At 38.6% G+C, this 23,998-nt stretch overlaps 1 protein-coding gene across 1 annotated transcript; it reads right to left on the bottom strand.

The window, feature by feature from the left end:
• Positions 1 to 1,180: 1,180 nt before the first annotated feature.
• On the bottom strand, positions 1,181 to 11,549 carry LOC148329584 (DEP domain-containing protein 1B-like). The gene is made up of 11 exons (XM_088306836.1): positions 11,159 to 11,549; positions 9,704 to 9,969; positions 9,068 to 9,212; positions 7,888 to 8,015; positions 7,673 to 7,803; positions 7,538 to 7,585; positions 6,360 to 6,500; positions 6,105 to 6,271; positions 3,119 to 3,295; positions 1,968 to 2,150; positions 1,181 to 1,868 (listed from the first exon to the last, which is right to left on the bottom strand). Exons 1-11 carry the CDS (start codon positions 11,204 to 11,206, stop codon positions 1,704 to 1,706), a joined length of 1,599 nt encoding a protein of 532 aa, XP_088162962.1. The 5' UTR covers positions 11,207 to 11,549; the 3' UTR covers positions 1,181 to 1,703.
• Positions 11,550 to 23,998: the final 12,449 nt, after the last annotated feature.

Genomic DNA, 23,998 nt, shown 5'->3' with positions numbered 1-23,998 from the left:
GTGGCTAGAATGTAAAGGCACTGATTACGCACAACCTAAAGCATTATGATCACAAATTTGCACAAGACATCTGAATGAAACGAATTTCCCTCTGGGCTTTGAATAACAAACTTACGTGTCTTCTGGCGAGTGAAGTAAATAATACCTTTTTATGATACTGTTATTCGTGAAAAAGCAAAATAACGTCTCACACACACCAAAAAAGGGCCGCCAACCTGGGATGCAATAAAAAGGATCCACAATAAACATTTGATGCCATGTCTTATCTTCATGTCTCCGGGGGAGTTCATACACAAAAGGCAAACCTCAAATCTATACAAGGTGCAAAAATACACAGAGACAGTGTATTCTTCTTATCTTGCAGTGCCATTTATTGTTTATAAAAAAATGTGATCATGCTCTGATCCTACTGTGGGAAATAATGCCCTTATTCTGGGATATCAGAAAACTAGGCAGACACCCTAAAATATTATTCATTTAGGATTTAAAGAATGAATCTACATCAAATAAACATCGAACGTTTCATTTTACAGCAAAGTCAAACTTCAAGTGTAACAGTTGCTCCAGTATTATTATTACAGTGATTTGAGTTTATTAATCAATAATAATAATAACATTTATGAAAATAAAACGAGTCTTAAGACAAACTTTAAGTGAACACGACTGACCACATAACAGTGTTAAAAATACTTTACAGTTTATAATGCATTGAAATATGTACCGATTAAGAAAGTATGCCCTTATGTATGTATATTAAAAGAAAAACATGTTTTGAGAGAGCTCATCAAATAACAGCTCACGTTTGTTTTCGGAGAAAAGGGCTGTGAAATTGTTGTTATTCAACTGTAATTTAAGAGAGTGTAACTGACATTCTTTAAATTTACCGTACATCATCTGAAACACTCTTTCCAGACAAAGGTTGACTCTTGTACAACAAAGACTGCATTACATCAAGGAAAAAAAAAATCATGATCCTCATGATTATTACAAAGGAAACATGCAACCGTTTACCAGCAAAGTTCATAATTTTTTTTAAATAGAATTGTTTGCTAACTGAATGCAGTAGTAATTTAACAACATTTTTTGACATGCAATGACGTTTAGATTCAGTAACACTTGTATTTTTGAAATGCATATATTTCTTTTGAGTACAATTTTAATTTGCATGAATGAAACTCAACTACTTGAAATCAAAGTAACAAACAGCAGTGGTTCTTTTTTAGTGCTATTGAATAGTAAACATAAATATTTTGTAAAACAATTTCATATTTGCAATTTTCAGTATGGTTAGTGGTTTCATCTAACTTTTTTCTCTTTTAATTGGACTTTCTAAATCACTATAGTTAAAAGAGGATCTTGGCTAGTTAATAACACTGAGCATATTTCTTTTCAAGTGTACACAGAAAATAAAAGTTTAAGGGTCAGATATAATCTCCTTTGGGAGTTTCCCTGCTTTGCACGTTGCTGCTAGTTAGGATAGCACAACACATTTGTTGATCTGACTGGCCCATAATGAATTTAGTTGACACAACATAGCCAACAAACACTTTTTTGGGGGGAAAGTGTCTAACTCTTTCGAACCTTTTTGTCAACCTTGCTCTCAAGGTTTGTGAAACACTATTTAGTTGGATAGGCAATTTGGCTTGTCAGGAATCGGTCATAAAGTACCGGTTCACACCATGCTTAACTAAAGTGGTGGTGTTTTATGTCCTAAAACTCCAGCTCCTCTGAAAAGGGTTAGATGGTTTCTTGAGGTTGAAAAAAACGAGATGAGGTTTGAGGCGAGGTTTTTTCTCAGGCATGACAGTGGTTCCACTTTCCTCACAGGGGAATCGATTGCGGTAGATTTCGGGATAAGACTTTTGGAACTGAAATAAAAGTGAGTGTATTACTTTGCAAAGTCAAATTCAAGGATGTATGATCTCATGTGTCATATTAGATGCTTATTTGTTCACGTGAAGGCATACCTGTTTTAGTCTTTTCTTTTTGTCCTTGGAAGGAAGATCTTTGTCAGAGATCAGGCCTTCCAGTAGCTCCTGCAGGGGAGTCTGGGTACCAATCACCTTTGGCTCCTCTGACTCCACCCGGCTAATCTGTTTATAAAATGCTGGAGATGCGCTGAAGTCTGTATCGGAACCTGCATATTTAATCTGGTGTCGTAAAAAACAAAAGCAAGTGGAGGTTATGGATGGAAGTCTGTCTGTGGATGTGATAAACACCAAAGAATTGTTTGCCTTTGATGCGCAAATCCATTCCACCTCAAATATTATATGCAAGCTTGATCTCATAAAATCATATGCTTCCCCCCCTTAATTGAAATCACAACAAGGTTATGGCTATGTGTTCATAAATAGAGGAGAAAACCATGTCACTGGGTCGGGATCATTTCTGTCAAGACCCGAACATGCTGGAAGATGTGTAATCCCATTAGTGTGCTTGCACAGGAGACACGGGTCATGACAGTCCATAACAATGCCTCATTCAACATTTTTGTGCTGTGTTGGGAAAATATGACACATGCTCCTTTTAAAAATGCTGAAAATGAAATGCTACAACAGACAGTCACAAATAACTACAAGGACCAACTGTATAGGTGCAACCATTAGGAGACTCTTTTTCTGATGCTTCTGTTAGCATAACAGCTGAAAAGCACAGACAAACCGAACACAGCAGGTGTACAATGCCATGACTAGACATCTGACCTCTGCAGCACAGCCAATCCTACATAAACAGTGCCATGACAAAGTATAAGTCTTCTTCTCAAATTAATATTTCCCCACTTTTGTTTAATATATTCAATCAAATGTAAATAACAAAATGTAAACAAATGAAGGGGGGAAATTATTAAAGCTATGTATCCCTTTGTGAATAAGAACTTGTCAAATGAATTAAATATGGCTAATTCTTTTTTTTTTTTTTCACTGATCACATCTAAGCCCAATTTCTTCCAGACCGGATCAATAAATGGAATCACTTGTATAGAACCTGTCTGAAAAAATGCAGCTACAAAAGAGCAGGATTTCACCCCTCTGCCCTCCACACCGAAAAAAACAAAAAAAAACCATGAACAGATTATTTATTTATCATATGCAATTTCATACATTTCTAAATGACAGACCTGAACTCTTCTGAGGTGGGAAAGGTGTTCCTCAACCTGGTGGCGAAGCTTGTCAGGCACTTGGAAGATGATGTTGTGGTGCTCCATCATGAACGTGACCAGTTTTGAGGCAAGCAGCTCATCCAAATCCATGTCATCCGGGGAACCCAAAACGCAGTGCGAGAACATTTGCACCATCTAGGCAGGGGTGAGCACAGGAGATAAATGACGGTCATCGGTGCTTACATTATATGTATGATGGCTCTGACAGTTAAATGTAACATCATACAAAGAAAGCAAATAGAGCCACCATCTGACAGCAAGAGAAAGTCCACACGGGAACGGGGAGAACATGCAAACTCCACACAGGTATGCCAGGGCCCGATTCGAACCACAACCTCTGCACTGTGCAAGATATTAAATTTGAAAAATATTTTACTGTAACAAGAACTGCCTGCAACAAGCACCACGTGACAAACGAGACAATTATTTTATAGATCTTTAAAATAAGTAATTGAAAAAAAAAGGCTTTGCTCTTATGTGAACATTATTTTGTTCAACACAGAGTGGCCAGCTCTTAAAGTGAGGCCTCGTAGCCCTCTTTACCTTGGGAAAATCAAAGCTTTACAACCTGCCTAGCGTCATAATCAATCAAATCCGGGATTAGGATTTGGATTCGGTCCGCCAAATAATTGTTTAGCAGCCAAGGTTTGTGAACACATTGCAGGGTCTATGTGGAAAGTCATTAAAACTGAGATGACTGATGAAAATAAAATAAAACTGTTGGAGTGGCTCTAAATATTGTTATTGTTTTGTCCCTGATAACTAAAATTGAAAGGTGAAGTCAACCCTAAAACTTTCTATACAAGAACATGTTCTATATAGCACCACTAAGTTGAAACGTGGCACTCTGATTAATATTGCATTTTTAGAATATGAATTACGCAGTAAAATCCACCCGTCTTTGTAAAACCCTTAGGGGGCAGCAATTGTGCTACCTGCTGTCGACTTAAAAATGGTCTGAAAACAGTTGCTCAGGGACTGGCCAATCATCAGAATCGGAATCAGAATCAGAAATCCCTTTATTGTCATTGTACAGTGTGCAACGAGATTAGAGCGCTCCCCTCTCTAGTGCAATACAACAATAATTTAATCAAATATATAAATTAGATAAATAAGAGAATAAATAATGTGATGGAAAATAATACAAAATTGGATAAATAAAACACATTACGTCGCTGTTCTGCAAGGTAAGGCTCTGCAATAGAAAATTACATGAGCTGTGATTGTCCTTTTCAGTCGACAGAAATGACATAATGGTCATGTTCTCCAAACACATTATCAATCAGAATGCCACATTCTGACTAGTGCAGGAACGCAGAACATTTTACGGGAATTTTTTTTTTTTGGTTGACTTCCCCTTGAATGGTTGTTTAAAGGGGACTCAGTTCAAGGCGCTCCAGATTTGTTGTGGAAACTTTAAGAATTATATACAATAAAGGCTTTTTATTTTATTTTTTAAATTTTGATTGATATTTAGTTTTAATTTATATACTTTATTTTCAAGGCAACATATTTATTTTTGTTCGTGTTAAAAAGAAGACGATGCCAAAGACTAAAATTCAAATTAATGAACTAAAAAAAACAAACATATATTTTCATTTAAGAATCCTTTGAAAAAGAAGAAACGACGCATAGCAAGCAAAGCATACATGAGCTTTCAAATGATGTGTTGTAATGCGGGTGGGCCCGTCCCTGGGTGGAGTTTCTGCGGTTGCTCAGGTTTCCTCCCACATAGCAAAAACATGCGTGCAAGGTTGACTGAACACTCTTCATTGTCCCTAGGTGTGTGTAACTGGGAGTGGGAATGATTCTTTGTGTGCCTTGCGATTGGCTGGCAACCAGTTCAGGGTCGCCTACTGCCAGAAGACATAGAAATAGACTCCAGCACGCCAGAGACCCTCATGAGGAGAAGCGGTTCAGATAATGGATGGATGAATGTGTTGTGACTGGAATAGGAGAATTGGGTCTCTCAATCACTGCTATTGGCAGTAGCTGCGCCAGATTTCATAGCTCTCATAGCCCCCCTGAGATGATATGTGATTGTGGGACAAAGTTTGCCAGCTAAAACAGCACATTTGACTAAGCCTGGTTTGTTCAAAGCGGATCAGGAGCAACTGCAATCGTTTGCAAGTGCAAAGTAAAGTGCATAGAATCATTTGACTTTGAAAATTCCTTAATTAGCGATCTAATATGATTTTAGGATGGCATTGTGTTGATGTTGGGAGCTATGTGACGGCAAAAAAACTGGGATAAAGGCAATTATATATTTGTCTGTATTATTGTTGTATTGCACTGGAGAGGGGAGCTCTCTAATCTCGTTGCACTCTTGAGTACAATGACAATAAAGGGATTTCTAATTCTAATTCTAATTCTAATCTGAGAACATTGAGAGGACTAGTCAAGCCAGCCGCAATGCGCTACGAGGCCCAACTTCAAAATAAAAGCCCAATAAGCCTATTGCATCGACATCTATGTATTATTTGGTAATCTTTTATTTTGAAATTGGCCTTTGTAGCATGTTGGCTTGATATTACGGCTTCCTCAACCAGGATGGTTTCTCTACTCCTGCGCTCGACATGATCACTGCTATGCTTTACTATTGCAAATGTGGATTGAACATGTTGCCTTCACGTTTTTTTTTTTTTTAACCAAAGAATCTGCACAACATGCGTGGTCGGAACCACGAGCTGTATGGAAAATGATCCATTGCACCAGTAATTAAATCATGTATTCGCGCTTGTGTGACCAAATGACATTTTTTAACAGAACAAACTGTAAAGTTGTCTCTAATTGCAGGCATATTGGTCGCCGTGTCAAGCCTTGAATTCCATCAATATTTCTACACAATGTTAGTGACTTATGTATTAATCTACAATTAAGGATATCATTTTTAAAAACAATGAATAAATTGATTTTTGTGTAAATAACTCGTAGGAATCCATACCAGTGTACGTGTGGCAATAGTATCATTAAGTGGCGGCAGAAGGGGGTTCTGGGAGACCCGAGCCATGAGTCTCAGCAACAGCTGAAGATGTCGTCGATTGGGTGGCGGCAGTAAAAGAGTGCTGACTTGAAGAGCCTCAGTGGCCAAGTCTTGCTCCTGTAGCAGACCTGTACAAGAAATCAAGAAGGCGAGAAGGATAAAGTTTGTGCGGGTAAATGTATATATAAAAAAAAAAAAAATTACAGGATAACTCACTGAGAATGTTTACAAAGACTTCATAAAGATGGAAAGTCAGTAGGGGTTCTTTGAGTCGCTGATAGTAGTCGGCAATTGTTTTCAGGACGTCCCTCTCAAATCCTGGGTACACCGGTTGTTTGGTGTCATTGCTATTAGGCCCTGAAACAAAAACAAAAAAAAAACAATAAAATCTTTAGTTCTCTTTGCAAACTGAAATTACTAGCGCAAAACAAAGAATCGCACGAAAGCACTAGCTTTGTTCGTTTAATGACTGTTAACGCAGCAATAATTTAAAAGGGTAAAACAATAAGTCCAAAAAGAGACAATAAAAAAAAATCAGTGTGACTCACAAATTGTTTACCGCTTACGAATGGTGTTACACGGGCGGGCTCTCTATGGTGGTATGCCAGACAATTAGCCGGCAAATTGTTCATGAGTTCTGTAATTTCCCATTGTCTGGGCTGTCACGAACGCAACAAAGTATGATTTGTATTGGATGAGGGAGAGAGATGGAGAAAATTGTTTAACTTTTATGTGCACTTTGATCAAATCATTACAGTACCGCTGTTATATATTCTTGGAAAAAGTTTAAGAACTATTGTTTGAGAGGAACGCAAAATGCACAATGTCACAGTGTCTTGCATTCTGTACAATAAATTGAAATAATTATTAATTATGAAGAAAACCTCCACCTCATTTTATTTGAACACTAAGGCCGACTATACAAGTATATTTTAAGGTTCATTATGATGATGGTACTTGGAGAGCTAGGCATTTCTTTTTTTTGGGGGGGGGTCGGTACTTGGCATAAAAAGTTAGAGAGCCACTGCTGTAAAGGAATGTAGCAACAGCCATGGAAGAGCCGATTACATTTTGGTGAGGATTGGAATTGCGGCGCAGATACAGTAATGCATTTTTTCTGTTCGAGTATGCAAATAATATTTATCAGCCAGGTTCTTCCACACCAAAGTCATCCAACTGTGCTTTCAGGGACCACACTCACACTGATGCGCAATTGTTATGGAACAAAGGGGTTTTCCCTAAACTGATCTCACAGCAGGAAAAAGAATTGCACATATTCCTGTGCACATAAGTCACACAGATGCCAACATATCCACTAAAGTCTGAAAAACAGGTGTCAATTTAGTGCCTTTATTTTTTTATGAGTACAACTTTGCATAGAAGAGTACACTTACAATTGGCTAAGCATTTCATTGCTGATACCACCCAGTAGGGCATGTCATCTGGGAAAAAGAAATCAGAGTGATAAAAGTCAGACATTTCATCACAAACAAACTATTTGCAAGGACTAGTAAGTATTGTGTCATTACCGTCATTGCTCTTCAACACAACTATGCCCGACTTATTGACGTTGAAGACGTTGTGAACTATGTATTTGCCTTTCACGTGTGCTGGATTTAATACACCATCCAACGTCGTTAAACCCAGCACGCGCTGTAAACTGAAAGTCAAATCAGATAGTGCATTGAGAAAAACAACTAAATAGAGGATGGCGGAACCCAACATTGGGCAGATTGGTACATACTGTGAAGCCGTCATTGATTTCCAGATGTGGTCCACTTGCTTGGGAGTAAGATCTTTTCTGCGAATGAGTTTGCATTCATGCACATCTCCAATCGCTACACTGTGCCTTTTGCTCCAAAAATCAGAGGTCTGTAAAAAAGGACAGATATATCAACACTTTTTTCAGGTTCAAACATTTGGGTACATGTACCACTTAAAAAAACAGACACCGCTGAAACAAAGAGCTGTCAAGTTGAATGGAACATAAGACTAAACAATTAAAGAACAACAAAAAAAAAGGAAATGAAACAGGGGCAGAGCCTCATGCTGAGTTGGAACCTAGGAATAGAAATTGTTTTTAAGAAGAAAACGTCTATCTTCTTTAGGAGTGGCACATACACTTGAGTGTCATGAGAATACATATGGAAGGAAATACCATGCTTTCGCAACGTGGAGTCCAGGAGCAGCAATTACGAATAGAATAATCGGAACCCTAAAATAGAATTCTGTGGAACCCCAAAAGACAGAGTGAGACTCAAAACTATGAAGGCCCATACACTTAGTTCTGTCTGCCAGATACTCCTACTACAACTACTCTTACTACCTCTACCACTACTAACACTACTACTACTACTAATAATAATAATCAGCACCATCCAATATACAATTTTCCCTCTTCTCAATTTCTTCCATTTTTTGCAGTTTCCCCCCACTTAAATGATTGTGATAAACAAAACAACTTGAACATCAGACAAAAATCCTCTATACCGCTTAACTACACTCGGGTCGTGGGTGTGCTAGAGCATAACCCCAGACTACCAGTGCATCATCCCAAGGCTGGATATTGATTAAAATGTCCAAAATCGATTTGATATACAAGGACCCCATTTGAGTAGATTTTAGAATCACTTTAATTGATTTTCAATTCAATCAATGATTTCACGCAGTATCAATATTACTTTTGTATGGAAGGCATTCTCCGGAGAACCAATGTTGCAATTAGTACATTTTGCTTGCTGTAACTAGGTGCATTAGTAAAAATATAAGTATTTAGATTAAAAATTAAAGCCAATGTATGTATAGTCATGTAAATCTATGGGGAAAAAGACGAAAAGGAAAATGAATTAAAATCCATGTATAATTTTTTTTAACCAAGCCCTTCATCATACATATTCATAAATTACTTGAACATACTGCCTCACCATGCTTGTAGACTTCACAGATGCCGCATTCTCCTGCTGTGGCAATTCTTCATAGTCATCCCAGCGGATGAGTCTTGGCAGCTCAGTGCCGTTTCTAGACAGAGATCTCGACGGAAAAGACTTCAGGGGAGATAAAGTGGGGAATCTACAACAAAAGGAGACATGAGCGAGCTCAGTGACATTCACACACACATGATCAATTCATGCAATAGATGGCACGTACAATGACACGTTTCCCTTTTTTCCTCCCGATGACCATAATGGTGCAACTGACTCATAATAAAGTTCCGAGATTAACAATGAAGCCATTGGGGTCTCACTAACAATATTTTGGATAATCATTGCAAGGGAAGAAAAAAGACAAGAGACACTTTTCTTTAATCCCACATTAGTGTTGACATACTACTGTACTTACAAATATTTGAACTGTATTATTATATGCACGCATAAACAACCATGTGGTTAGCGAGTGGCTGTGCACTGGATTTGCACCCCAGATCAAAATGGTAGTTGGATGCCTTGTTCAAGGTCAACTCCTGGTCCTCAGGAAGCCAACAGGAGACTCTGGAGTAGTCCGGTTCAGCCCGACACACGTGCATTAATTGAAGAACAAAAAAAATAAAACATGGTGTGTACCTGTACAAATGACTGTTATCTTCGAAGTCCTCCGTCCCATGGCGTCTCTTAATGTCTTCGATGACATGGGCCTTGAGCAACTTCCTGAGCAGCTGTAAAGTCTGGTAGCGAGTCACCTCTGGCCCAAAATTGCAGTTGTGCCGGAGAAGCTGATGAAGATAATCCACAGCCTCTGATCCTGAGAAAGTGCAATCATAGTAGCGGAAGTGCATCCAGTGTCTTCTTAATGGCATGCCTCCACGGAAGAGTTGGATTGTTTCATTCCACTGTAAAACAGGAAGCACTACACGAATGAGGAATTTCTCATTTTAAAAATGCCAAACAACAAAACCTTTTACGTTTTCTGAACCACTAGCCGCACTTGAACTTGACAACAGTTTAAAACATCTTTCAGGTCAAATAGAACACATCCTTGTCACCATTGAAAGGAAGAGCATGAGCTTTCATTTCAAATAAATTGTATGTCCAGGAGTTTATCCCTGCTGACTTGGGGCAAACAGTTGCAGTACTTTGTGAATTCATTATTTTTTTTAAATTTCTTGCTGACATTGTTAATGTTGATCGTCCGTACATTCAAATAGGAATAAAATGCATATATCATACCCCTTTTGAATGATATTTTGAGAAATAAGTAAAAATAAAGCTTAGTTTTCACTGAACCCATGTTAAGATATCTGGCCAGAATATCCATCCATCCATCCTCACGAGGGTGCTGCAGCCTATCCCAGGTGTCTCTGAGCAGCAGGCAGGGTACACCCAAAAATGTTTGCCCGCCAATCGCAGAGCAATCAACTAGCTGCACTCACACTCATATCTAGGGATAATTTAGAGTGATCAATCAACCTACCACGCATGTCTTTAGAATGTGGGAGGAAACCGGAATACCCGGAGAAAACCCACGCAGGTACAGGGAGAACATGCAAATTCCACACAGGAAGGAAACTGTGAGGTCATCGAGCTAACCAGTCATCCTCTGCAATATGAAATTTTGCCCATATCGCCCAGCCTTATTAAGCACCCCACACAGAACTGAAGGCCCTGGGTAGACGAGAAGGACCTGGCATTGGAAAATTAACATAACAGCCTCTAAATGTAATGGAGGCTGTGCAGCAACACCAAAGAATGAAGAGAATAGACGGTTGGAAGTATATTAATACAACATCATGGAACAAACAATGGCAAAATCATTAAAAACTATTTACGCTGAAGTGTGTTTTAGTAAAATTTCGGTTTGGTAAATCACTACATTCCAAACTCTTTATATTGGCTAGCTTGCATAATCAAAACGAATAGCTCCTTTTCTACTAACGCAACCAATACATGTCTATAAATTACACTTACGAATAACATGACTAATCTCGTTGTTTAATTACCAAATCATAAACGATTTCATCCAACTCCGAAGTTATTACAACTTAAACTTTTACTTTGTTTGGATTTCTTCACATTACTCACCAGCTTTGTCGCCCTGTACGGCCCTGGCCCAATAACTCTTCCCTCCATCCCGCGTGGCAGATATAAACTTTATTGATCCAAAAACATTGAAATAAATTACTTTTTAGACGATAAACATGACGGACGAGACTACGGACAGAAACGTTGTTGCCAACTTTGAATTTTTTACGTCACATAAATTTGTGAACGTGATTGGATGAGGAGTTGAGCATGTGACAAAAAGACGGAGTGACGCGGGTCGATGTTGCTATGACAACAAGCCAACAGAACTACTTTATATTTATCGCTTAACCTGGTGTTCAGGATCGCTAGGACTTGCAGCCTATCATAAATAACGTAGGGAAACAATTATTCTGCACATTACACTAGGACGCAAATGATGTAGATTATAATTCAGGTTTGTTGCAACAGTAGCACACGTAGTTCTCCTAAAAGAAACTCTACTTCCACTCGTTCTACATTTTTTAACCTTCTTCATTTGAACATTGTAAGCATACAACACGTGAGCAACTACTACTTTTTAAACAAATATGAACTTTTCTGTCACGGGAGCAATAGCAAAACAACAACAACAAAAATACACATGCAAAATATATTGCCCGCTAATATACGCCCCGCTCATAGACGTTGGTGCCAATCGCCAAAAGAAATGCATGTGCATCGAAATAACATTTTGTGACATGCACGAACATGGAAGGTGGCAAAACTTTCGTTACCGTTGAAGTTAACCAGTGTCCGTTGCATCTTGGCACCACTTCACCCGAGAAGTTACACTGTGAGATAGCGCCCCCTGCTGACCAAAATGTGCCATGGCGAAAGTCATTTTCAAAACGTTATCTTTTGTGGAATGTGTATAAATGGTAAGAATACAATGTTTACGTTTCTTCCTTGTGAAGTCTCGTAAATCCCATGTATTAACATATAACAGTGAATTTTTTTAGCTCATAAAATGATGAACGTGTATCAGAATATTATCTGATAACAAACCACTGAAATTGGTAGAGAAACCCTAAACATTTATAATTGTAAAACTCCTAACTACACTTGAGCAACTTAACGTCAACACTAATTAGCAACGCTTTTACTTAGAATCTGCTGTTTTATATGAAATTATAACTATTATAACAAAGAAATTATTAAATAAATTGTTTGTTTTCACAAAATGTTATTGACAAAATTGTCCTGCAATTATGTAATAACCAAAATATGAGTGTGCTTTGCTTGGTGTTTCCGTTTTGCGTTGGCAACCCAACAGTCACTGGTGTTATTTCTGTTCAATGACACATATTTCTGCTTCGAGATGTATGTGTTTGCCTGACCAAAAACAAAAACATCTGATCACAATAGTTTTATTTTAAAACACAGCAGTACCCCATAGACGGACAACACACAACCGTCAGGAATGAAAACAAACCAGTAGTTAACTTCCTTTGGCGTTACATGCTGACATACAAGTATTTGCCATCAATTCACAGACATACACAATAAAGTTCATTTGGTGAGCATTCCGTGGTCTTCTCTAGGTTCTGGATTGCATTTGGGGTGGAGGTGAAGTGCAACACCTGGTCAGATTTGACCTTTACTGAGAAGCACGCTCTCCATTTGGTTCTGCAACAAATTTGACTTGTGTCAGTCCATGCTGCCTCCATGGTTGATCTTGCTGTGACGACTGTGATTATGTATATATTATTTTTTATTTTTAAGAAATGTAAAAATATATATATTTTTATATTTTATTTTTACTAAGTTTGTATAGATATTTACTTGAGTAAAATCTTGGAATTAGTGTGGGGAAAATACAAAGTTTATTGAGTGTTAATAGCTTACTTTGATCCTTGAATATAATTATTTTCCTGTTAAATACAATGGTTGAACAATACGCTAAAGACATTTAACAAATATTGTATTTATTTATGGTATATTGAATTTGGCTTAGCAAAGTGTGCAAATTCTTTAAGTATTTAGGAATATCTAAAGTAAAACTAAGTAAATGTAAAATTTAGTAAAAGTTCTTTATATATATGTATATGTACATATATATATATATATATATATATATATATATATATATATATATATATATATATATATATATATATATATATATATATATATATATATATATATATATATATATATATATATATATATATATATATATATATATATATATATATATATATATATCAAATCCTGCCCCTGAACTTTGCGCCTCAGACCCAGACCATATTACTATCCCAAGGCTCAGGAGGACCAAAAGTATACAGGTAAACAACCCATATAGATTTCAGGGACTCTTACAAGCAAATTGCATATATTTTATTGGTCTCCTGCCTTCTGTCCTTCATATTTTGTTGTTGTTATTGTTTTTTAGATGAAAAAACAGGCTGACTTTGGAACGGATAACCATTATTACTCCAACTCAGATGACAGTGGAGATGAATATATTCCGGATACAAGTGAGGCCCCTGATTCAGACGGAAGTGAATCTTTGGAAATTGTGGACCCTCTCTTGAAGTCTAAGAATGCCTTCAGAGATTTTTCTCCCTCACCACGAATCTCAAAAGCCACCTCAACGCAGGTTGTTAATCGAGGGCGTTCACCCATTCGGAGGAGTAGCAGCACTGGTGTGATTCTTGAATTCTATGGCTCTTCAAATATTTGTGCAGTTTAACACAAATCATCCAAAATAGAATTCAAGCACATCTGTGACAGAAATTAAAATTCAGAAGTCAAAGAGAGAGAACAAAAAATAAATCTAATGCTGCGCTTCTTCCGAAGACATATACTGTAAACATTAAATGTATGTTAGGACAATCTTGAAAAAAGTATTAGACCACCCTTTACTTTTATTTCTTGTTCATTTTATTAACCAAAATATAATGTCCATTTTTATTACAGATTAATGAATACAAAATTTTAAAAAAGGGGAAAAAAACTTTTTGAGACACTACAATGCCATAGCTATTGATGCAACTTAAGTGATTTTTGTTACTGTAGTAAATAAAAAGGACAATGGCTAGATTCTCGTTATTTTCTCGAATTAAAACTCTAATCAGCTACTTTTTAATCGTTATATTTGTATAAACAAATGTTATACAACTATATATGTGATAACTTATACAAGAAATGACGGAAAAGCAAGGCTGGTTTAGTATTTTTTTATCGTATATAGTCTGTATAATATCTTGAACCTATGCTGATGCTGTTTAATACTGATTTAAATAATAATAATGTCATAATCTGTTGGTTTTACATGAACAAAACCTTTCAAGCACTTTTTAAAATTCTAAATACTACCTCTTGTCAGTAAGTTGGTTCACAGCACTGCCTTGGAGTGAAAGCGTGTAGAGCTGAGACAGTCGGTATGTGCTGAGTCGTCTGACGTTTGTGTGACTGGTACCCAGGAAGGTAGCGAAACCAGGCAGTGTGTATGTAGTACCCAGGAAGGCAGAGAAACCAAACAATGTGTATGTGGTACCCACGAAGGCAGAGAAACCAAGCAGTGTGTATGTGGTACCCGGGAAGGTAGCAAAACCAGGGAGTGTGCATAGATACAGACCCCAAAAGTGATTAAGACCAAATAAAGTCCCCAGAAGATCGTCTGTAGTCAGGTGAAGGACCCTGTACTTTGTTTAATTGGTAATTTGAAGTGGTTTTTGTGTTTAACTAAATTCCAGGACACCGCCTGATTTTTTTCAGAGCTGTACAACCACCAGAAAGGGTGGTTCCCACAATGTGAGTTTTGCTCAGGTGGCCCAACAATGTCACAAAAACAAGTATGTGCGTGTGGGCGTGTGTCTGTATGTGTGTTTTTCGGAATATCTTACTGTGAGAATAAGTGCATAAAAAACGTTTTTTATCTCGGTGTACAGTTATTTAAAAACTGAGACAGCAGCAGTCTACACTTCAAAAATTGCGAGAAAACGCTTCACAAAATTTGAAACTACCATGCATTTCAAATATTAAATAAATTGTAGTGAGAGAGTTTCCCACTAGATGGCAGCATTGTGACTAAAAGTCAATTACATTGTTCTATAAGATCTGAAAAACTGAGTGCTTATCGGAATTCTATTTCGGTCCGTCTTCAAGCGGATATCTTTGAAAATCTGAAACATTTACATTTTAGTGTGTTTTCAATGCTTAGTATTAGCATATGTTATTTATTATATTAATCTAATATTATCTTTGGGCTGCCACTCTGGACCCCTACCAGTTTGTATACCGGGCTAACAGATCCACTGAGGACGCCATCGACACTGCTCTGCATGTTGTGCTGGGCCACCTGGAACAACAGCAGAGCTATGCCAGGATGCTCTTTGTAGACTACAGCTCGGCATTCAACACAATCATCCCGGACATCCTCGTCGCCAAACTGGACACTCTCGGCCTCCCTGCCCTCACACGCATCTGGATTAAGGACTTTCTGACCAACAGACCCCAGACTGTGTTGCTCGGCCCCTACACGTCCTCCACCCGTACGCTTAGCACCGGTTCCCCCCAAGGATGCGTGCTGAGCCCTCTGTTATACGCCCTCTACACCTACGACTGCAGCCCGGCCCACGGTAACAACACCATCGTCAAGTTTGCTGACGACACGACAGTGGTCGGTCTGATCTCGGAAGGTGACGAGACAGCCTACGGAGAGGAGGTCCAGAGACTGACGGCTTGGTGCGAGGACAACAGACTGCAACTCAACATTGCAAAAACAAAGGAGATCGTTATCGACTTAAGGAGGAACAAGACGGTGCCGTCCCCCCTCTGCATCGAAGGCGTGTGTGTGGAGAGGGTCCACACGTTCAAGTTCCTGGGAGTACCGATCTCCGATGACGTTTCTTGGACTCACAACACCACAGCAGTGGTAAAGAAGGTCCACCAGCGTCTGCACTTCCTGAGAGTCCTCAGGAAATTCAACCTGGACAGGAAGCTGCTGCCTGCTGACGTACTGTGTCTCCACCTGCTACAGCGGCTGCACTGAGGCGGACAGAGTGAGGCTCCAGAGGACGGTCAAAACAGCGCAAAGGATTATTGGCTGCCCTCTCCCCTCACTGTCGGAAATCTACACCGCCCGGTGCCTCAGCAGGGCTCTCAATATCGTCAAAGACAATACCCACCCAAACTCACACCTGTTCGACCTGATGCCCTCTGGCAGGCGCTACAGGTGCATCAAATCAAGGACTAATAGACTGAGAAACAGTTTCTTTCCAAGAGCCATCTCCATTCTAAACTTTCACACACACACACGACCACCCTTACCTTGCAGAACGGCAACGTGATGTGTTTTTATATATCCTATTCAGTATTATTTTCCATCGCACTAACTATTCTCTTATTTATCTAATTTATATATTTAACTGAATTATTGTTGTATTGCACTGGAGAGGGGAGCTCTCTAATCCCGTTGCACACTTGAGTACAATGACAATAAAGGGATTTCTGATTCTGATTCTGATTCTGACGGTGAGCAACTGGTTAGCACTATGGCCTCACAGTGCAGATGTGCAGGGTTTGATTCCAGCTCCGAGCTTCCTTTGTGGAGTTTGCATGTTGTACCCTTCCTCCTGGTACACCGGTTTCCTCGCACATACCAAAAACTTGCAAGGCAGGTTGATTGGACACTCTGAATTGCCTCTTGGCGTGAGTGTGAACGCCAATGGGTGTTTGTCTTGATGTGCCCTGCGATGGGCTGGCAACCAGTCCAGGGTGTAACCCGCCAACAACCCAAAGACAGCTGGGATAGGCTCCAGCACCAATGCAACCCTCGTGAGGAGAAGCAGTTCAGACAATGGATGGATGGATAATAATATTATATAATATCTGCTGACATGAGGGTGCAAATTACCCACCCAAAAATAATGAGATTTGAAGACAATTTGCAAAATGTCAAAAACATAATACAGCTATTTGTCGTTATAAAATTATTCTGGGTATTTATATGAAAAGTTACAATCAATATCCACAGAAATATTGTGGAACATATTTTTATTGAGCATGTCATGAAACTGCTCACTAAAAGCAAGAGTTTACCTTCTTTATTTAAACTGTAAACTCTACCTTTAAAGATGCTGTGAGGGAACCGCAACTTTTCTACTGCCACATTCTGTTTGCTCCATAACTAACAACAATCCACAACCAACAACTATTTTTTTTAAATATTGCCCAAATTATTTCTAAACATAATAATATCTTTTTTTGCTTTTTATGACTAATAAGCAATTCAGGGAGAATACATTGGACTGGTGACACGGTGGCTGAGTAGTTAGCAACTCACAGTTTCGAGGTCATGGGTTCTGGGCTCCAGCCTTCCTTTGTAGCATTTGCATGTTTTCCCCTTTCCGGTGTGGGTTTTCTCTCTGTACTACGGTTCCCTCCCACGTTACAAAATCATGGTAGGTTCATTGAAGACTAAATTGTCCTTAGGCATGAATATTACCATAAAATGTTGTTTGTCTACACATCAGACTAAAATATATCCATCTATCCATTATCTGTACGCTTATGCTGTTCGGGTCACGGGTGAGCTAGAGCTTATTCCACCTGACTTCAGACAAAAGGTGGACTACATCCTGGAATAGTCAGTGGGGCACCATTCCCTCTCACATTCACACCATCACAGAGTTGGAGCTGAACCCACAATGCCTACACCAAAGTCATATGTAGCACTACAATGCCCAACACTTATAAATACAGTAAACCTTAAAAATATGTACACATATAACAGTGCTGTCAAGCAATTACCATTTTATAACTAATTAATTACAATATTATCCATAACTGATTGCAATTCTTCAATTACATATATACATTGTAATTGTGATATATATATATATATATATATATATATATATATATTAGAATTAGAAATCCCTTCAAGTTTTATCAGTCAGCTAGTAGTATTTGTTTTCTTCTTTCTTTATTTAGATATTACATATAAAGCACAATATTGCTGTCATTTAAATTACTCTTACCTAGCCATGGAAAATTGAACATAAAGAAATATAGTTGTTCTTTTAAATAGGGGTCAAAAATCCGTAAAAGAAGCAGTCTTTAATCCTTAAAGCGTGCTCATTTAGTTATTTCTTGTTGACTTGCTTTTGAAGAGCGGGCTTTGTTTTTCTAAGATTAAAATTCAATGAGAAACAAAACCAATGGAGTGTAATAAGAAAAACAAAATAGCCCTGCAAAGTTAGCCAGAAGGTATAGAATGTCATTTGTGTTTCATTATTTATAGTGGAACCATACATTTACTTTTTCCAACTCATGTCCTTTCTCTATGTGCTGGGAATTATGCACTGCCTGTAGTGGAGTTTTCAGGCTTCACTGCTCACTAAATCGGCAATTCTGCCCCAGCTGGGCAATGCTCTCAAGCACATCATGCCAAGGCCAATTTTGATGACCTCATCTTTGTTGTCACTCTTATTCTGGTTGGCCCCTTGGGGGAAAAAGGGTGTCATGGACTGCTGCACTTCCCTATCTGCTTGTCCATTGGCCAAGACAGCAGTATCGCCTCTGCAGTTTTGCTGTGCAGCCAATTATACTTGAAGACTTCATCTTAATCATATTTTGCTTCTTTTTCTTTATCTGTACAAAACAATTCCAAATTTGGCAGTGAATACTTCCACTAGTGAATGCGCACAAGCCTCTTTAAGCATTTGAGCAGTCATTGACATGCTGGGGAACACTCCAGTGGGCACACGCATGCATGTGCATACACATGTTCATGATTTTCTGAATTGGTTCAGTTTGAAGGGTTTCAATACTGTCTTAATGCCACATATGTCGTACCATGCAATTAGATTTATATTTCAAGCCATAATGCGTGTAGATTGTCATTCGACCAACAAATATACTCAAAACTATGTAATATCTTACACCCAAAATTGGATTTCTTACACTTATTATTCAGTACGTTACTCATTCAAACTGCAAACGAGATTCAAACAATATAGTAAAATAATCAAGGAAAAAGTTGGCATAGAGGATTTCGCAAAACTTTCATGCAACCCAGATACTCTCATATGACATGCTGCTCATCCTACAAATGCACCTGCAGAATTTAAAAGGGAACTAAATAAGCTTGTATTGACCCTGATTAGACGGTGTCTAAGAGCACCTAATATTGAGACTCGTGCGTGTGTACCAAACGGAGTTCCTGCAGTCATAGTCAGCTGGGTCTCGACACTGGTCCTTTAAGCATTTGACCTTGCTCTCTGACTCCAGACTCAAGCTTGGTTGAAACACAGCTTTCTCAGGCATAGAAGCAAGCCAAAATAAAGAAGCTGTCCTCAGAGTGTCAGCGGAACCACAAGAAATCTGAAACCACGTCTCAGCCCAACGGCACTCACTCACAGGCTATCAGCGAAAGACTTGCTGAAATTTTAATTGTCTGAATGCATCATGTGGTTTGGAAAGAAAATCAAATCAGGATGGCTCATCCTTCCTCTTTGACGCCCATCCAAAGGAGAGCAGCATTTTTGATTAGGGTTTCATTTATTCAGTTTAGGTGGCTCTGATTTCAAGGTTGGGTTACACTATCTTGGGGGACAAATAAATGACATTGTATAGGCCGGTAATTCAAGAGTCTGCATGCTTCGATCCTGACAGATAAGAAGGAGATAAGAGACAGGTGTCTCGTGGAAATGAGACATCCATCTCAAAAGTCAATCAAGGAAGCTCCGTGAAAAATATTTCAATGAAAATAACGGCAGACATCAATTCCTGAAGTTAAAGTAGAAGGGTGTTTTATAAGAGTACAAATTAATCAAACAAAATCTTATACGTAGCGTACTTGAGGACAGAGAGAATGCACTCTAGTGACCGGCAATGGTGAGTGTCTCATGTGTGTGTGTGTCAATGTTATTATAGTAAACTAAAACTAACAAAATAACTATAACTAAAATTAAAACATTTTTAGTAAAGTGGAGTGGGAAAGTCACTAATAGAACAAAAACATGCCAAGTTGGCAACACTTCATTGTTGGATGGCCGAGTGGTCTAAGGCGCCGCGTTCAGGACCCAGTCTCCCCAGCAGGCCTGGGTTCGAATCTCGAATTTTATTTGCCCAGCTGTAATGGTCGAATGGTTAATGACACAGCTTGGTGTGCAGGAGACCCTGGTTCAAATCCTACCCTTATTGGCTGCCACGATGGCCGAGTGGTCTAAGGCGCCGCGTTCCGGACCCAGTCTCCCCAGGAGGCCTGGGTTCGAATCTCGTGGCTGCCAGGATGGCCGAGTGGTCTAAGGCGCCGCGTTCAGGACCCAGTCTCCCCAGGAGGCCTGGGTTTGAATCTCGAATTTCCCCATTGTGGGACTAATAAAGGCATTATTATTATTATTACTTCAGACAGCTTGCGCGTAGGACTTGCTTCGTACCTCACCTGTACAAAAATCTTCACGGGTGTCCATCAAATAAGAGCACTACTTTCCAAATAAAAGCATAGCTTATTTTAGAATTTAAATCTGTGTTGAACAAGGTTCAGGATATGTTTGCATTTCATTTAATGAAAGAGACTTCTCAGATGCAGAAGGGGTTGCCAGCATGCGTAGGTGCACAAGGGCCTAACCATATACGAGTGAGTGCCGTCGGGCCTGTCTAAGTCAAATTTCCAGGTCCAATTTATATATCCTTTTGAGCCAATCCAGCCCTGGTAACACCCACACTTTTCTTGCTGTTATGGCGAACAAAAAGAGAGGTTTCTTTGCTATGAAAAGACACAGACAACTTTTTTTCCCAAATGGTCAGTAATGACAAAATGTGTTACGGTGTGTTAAAACAAGTAATGGCCCAAGCCTTTATGTGGCCCTCTGCATTGCAGCAGCCACTTTGTACGTTTATGCGGGCTTTGGGTAAAGTCCCCCGCACCCTTTTACCTTTTATCCCAAAGCATTTTTTTTACAACCTGCTTTGACTGTGCTCATATATTTATCGCAACATTCTCATTCATATTGGATGCAAATAATTGAAAACAGTCTTAGTGAGTGAGCCAGAAGTTGATGAACACTGGGAGATGGTGATGAAAATGAAAGTAAATATTCGCAGTAAAAAACAAACAAACACTGAAACCAAAAGTATTGCATGCGTAGTCACCAGTTCTGTGCACTGGTGGAAAATATTGATCCAGCTTGGACCACTTGAGTACAGAAGATAGAAAAAGGGTCCATCTTTTGTGAATAAGCATAGTAATGTTTACTGTTATACATATATGTATCAGTGTGGTGGAATCTTCTGACTGCCTATGCTATAATAATTGGATCGTAGGCATTTATTGAAATGGCTCTAAGGCATATTAACTCATTTAATCCCAGCCGTTTTCGCAAGAAGAAACACATCAATCACAGTACTTTTTTTTGGCTTTTGACTGATTTTGCAAGGCCTAGCAATATTGTGTTCTAAAGATTTAAAAACATGGAGCTCTGACGCAAAACGCTAAGACGTATAAATACGTCTTTGGGAGGCGGGGACTCTAATTTGAAAACGTATATATACGTATTATGGATTGAATGAGTTAAAGGCAATGTCTAATTAAAAATGCATCAGGAGTAATAGGGCTGTATGAATAACTTAGCAGGTGCCTCTCAAATGTAAGAGTCATGGAATTCAACAGTATGATACAATGCTTGAAATATCTCAACAAAACCAAGAGTGTCAGACTAAGGGCATTGATTCACTGTGTTTGCTTTATTCTTTAAACAAAATGAAACACTACAGAACACTACAGTCCCATAGAAAAAGTGTCTATTGCACTTTCTAATTTTAATTCTAAGATCAACCACAGGCTACACAATGCTTGAACAGCTTTTGGTTTGATTGTATTTTTACCATGGAATTGACGTTTTTCAGTTTGTCTTTAGATATGATTGCATTTGTGTTCCACCTGTACCGTGTCTGGCCAGTAGATGCCAGCTTTGTATCATGAAATGTTGCAGGCATGGCTGCCCTACCAGCACTACCAGACTATTTGTATTTGGTGACTAGACATCAAATATAGAGTAGAACACACACGTTTTTATACTCTGGATTGGACGATTGACATCAGAGGCCAGAATTTAACATTTATAAGTTTTGTCTTGATTTATTGTTCCATGTACTGTATATACTCATCAACTTTCGTACTTGTAAAGCCCATTCATCCATCCATTAATATATTAAATTCCACAAGGGAGGCGAGACCCAAGACTGGAACTCATAATGGAATGTAATCTTTCCCAACAATAACCCACTAGACCCGCAATAGTGGCACGTTTTTGTGGTGCCCCTTAGGTAGCTGAAGGGTGGTGAAGCTGACCTTCTACCATATATGTATTGTCACATGTCTTGGTAAAACCGCCACCACCAGTCTTCATGGTGCAATATACTTTGAAATCATTGTTAAAGGCGACTAATAAGGAAAGTTCACAGATTGTGCGGATAATTACATATTTTTGGTGTGACTTCATGAAGAGAAAGCGTTTGAACAACGGGCGTGAAGTTGTTTTCTTTCCAATTTGAAATGTGATAATTACAACATTTTTTCTAAGAAAATCTGTTTTATTTTGTCAAGGGGTAATTTGTTTCCAGAAAACTCAGCTCTTCGAAAAAGTAACTCTCTTGACTATAAAGTGTTGCTTTGAATACATTAACTTCAGAAAGAAAAAGTGGAGTGGCATCTTGACGATCAAAACTAATTTGTTTCTGTTTATATTCAACAGCTCTCCATGAAAAAGTGCTCAAGAGCTTAAAAGCCAGCAACAATGACAGGCAGGCATTTTCATACATTGGAACAAATAAAAAAAAAACTAGAGTACAGTGCAACAAATGGTGAGTGATATTTATTTGAAAAAAAAAACCTAGGAAAGTATATAATATTTAATATCATATTTTTAATTTGACCGTTTTTTTTAAAATTAAGAAATAAGTCAATCAAGGACTGGAATCGCTCTCTGCAAAGCACATTTCATTCACAAGGCAACTCAAAGTGAGAACCAAACCCACAACCTCCAGGTTATATAGCTGGTGTCTCCAAAAGACCAAAAACGTTTGAGTGAGGATGATAACAAGGGATAACGCCTCACATCAGCAATTTACAAAGTACTAATACACAGGTGCAGCATGACTCTCCTGTAGACTTTGATACACTAACAAATTGAGTTACCTTGTATATAACATGTACTATGTAGAAAACTAATGCCGTCCCTTGCCTCAACCCAAAATGAACTTTTTTTTAAATAAACTAGTAAAATGACAATTTCTGAGTGAAAAAAACCTTACAAGTGAATAATTGCAAGTAAATATCAATTCCATTTTTGACATTGTATAATGCAACTAGTAAAGCCAATGTTGATGTTCATATTCACATATTTATTCATCTTTGGTAAACGGCCTTTCACTCGTATGGCGCTTTTGCTCCAGTTTAGGCACTTAAAGTGCTTCACACTGATGTCACGTCTACCTACTAATGACATACCATCAGGGGGAACTGGGGGTTCAGTATCTTGCTCAAGGATAATCCGACATGGTCACAAGGGCCGGGGCTCAAACCCCCACCCAATTTGCGACCACTCTACCACTGATGCATGCCCGCCCAAATCATTAATTGAATTAGTGACATAAGTAATGACATATATATATATATATATATATATATATATATATAGATAGATAGATCGAGAGAGAGAGAGAGAGAGAGAGAGAGAGATTGGTCTCACAGTACAGAGGTCCAGGGTTGGATTCCGGCCTTCCCTCTGTGGAGTTTGGATGTTCTGTACTCCGGCTTACTCCCACATTTCAAAAACATGCATGGTAGGTTGATTGGACACTCTAAATTGTCTCTAGATGGGATTTCGAGTGTTCTTTGTGGGCCCT

This window comes from Idiotropiscis lumnitzeri, chromosome 10, assembly GCF_059441095.1.
Source record: "Idiotropiscis lumnitzeri isolate Australia: NSW breed Sydney's pygmy pipehorse chromosome 10, RoL_Ilum_1.0, whole genome shotgun sequence".
Lineage (NCBI taxonomy): Eukaryota > Metazoa > Chordata > Actinopteri > Syngnathiformes > Syngnathidae > Idiotropiscis > Idiotropiscis lumnitzeri.
Note: the sequence above shows the minus strand (reverse complement) of the source record. Positions and strands in the feature narration are given on the sequence as shown.

What these genes read in the sequence shown, in the direction of transcription:
- LOC148329584 (XM_088306836.1), bottom strand. Translation starts at nt 11,206, where the DNA reads ATGGAGGGAAGAGTTATTGGGCCAGGGCCGTACAGGGCGACAAAGCTG. An exon ending in CGTACAGGGCGACAAAGCTG is followed by an intron (nt 9,970 to 11,158) that starts GTGAGTAATGTG and finishes CCTGTTTTACAG; the next exon opens with TGGAATGAAACAATCCAACT. An exon ending in AAAAGAAAAGACTAAAACAG is followed by an intron (nt 1,869 to 1,967) that starts GTATGCCTTCAC and finishes CTTTTATTTCAG; the next exon opens with TTCCAAAAGTCTTATCCCGA.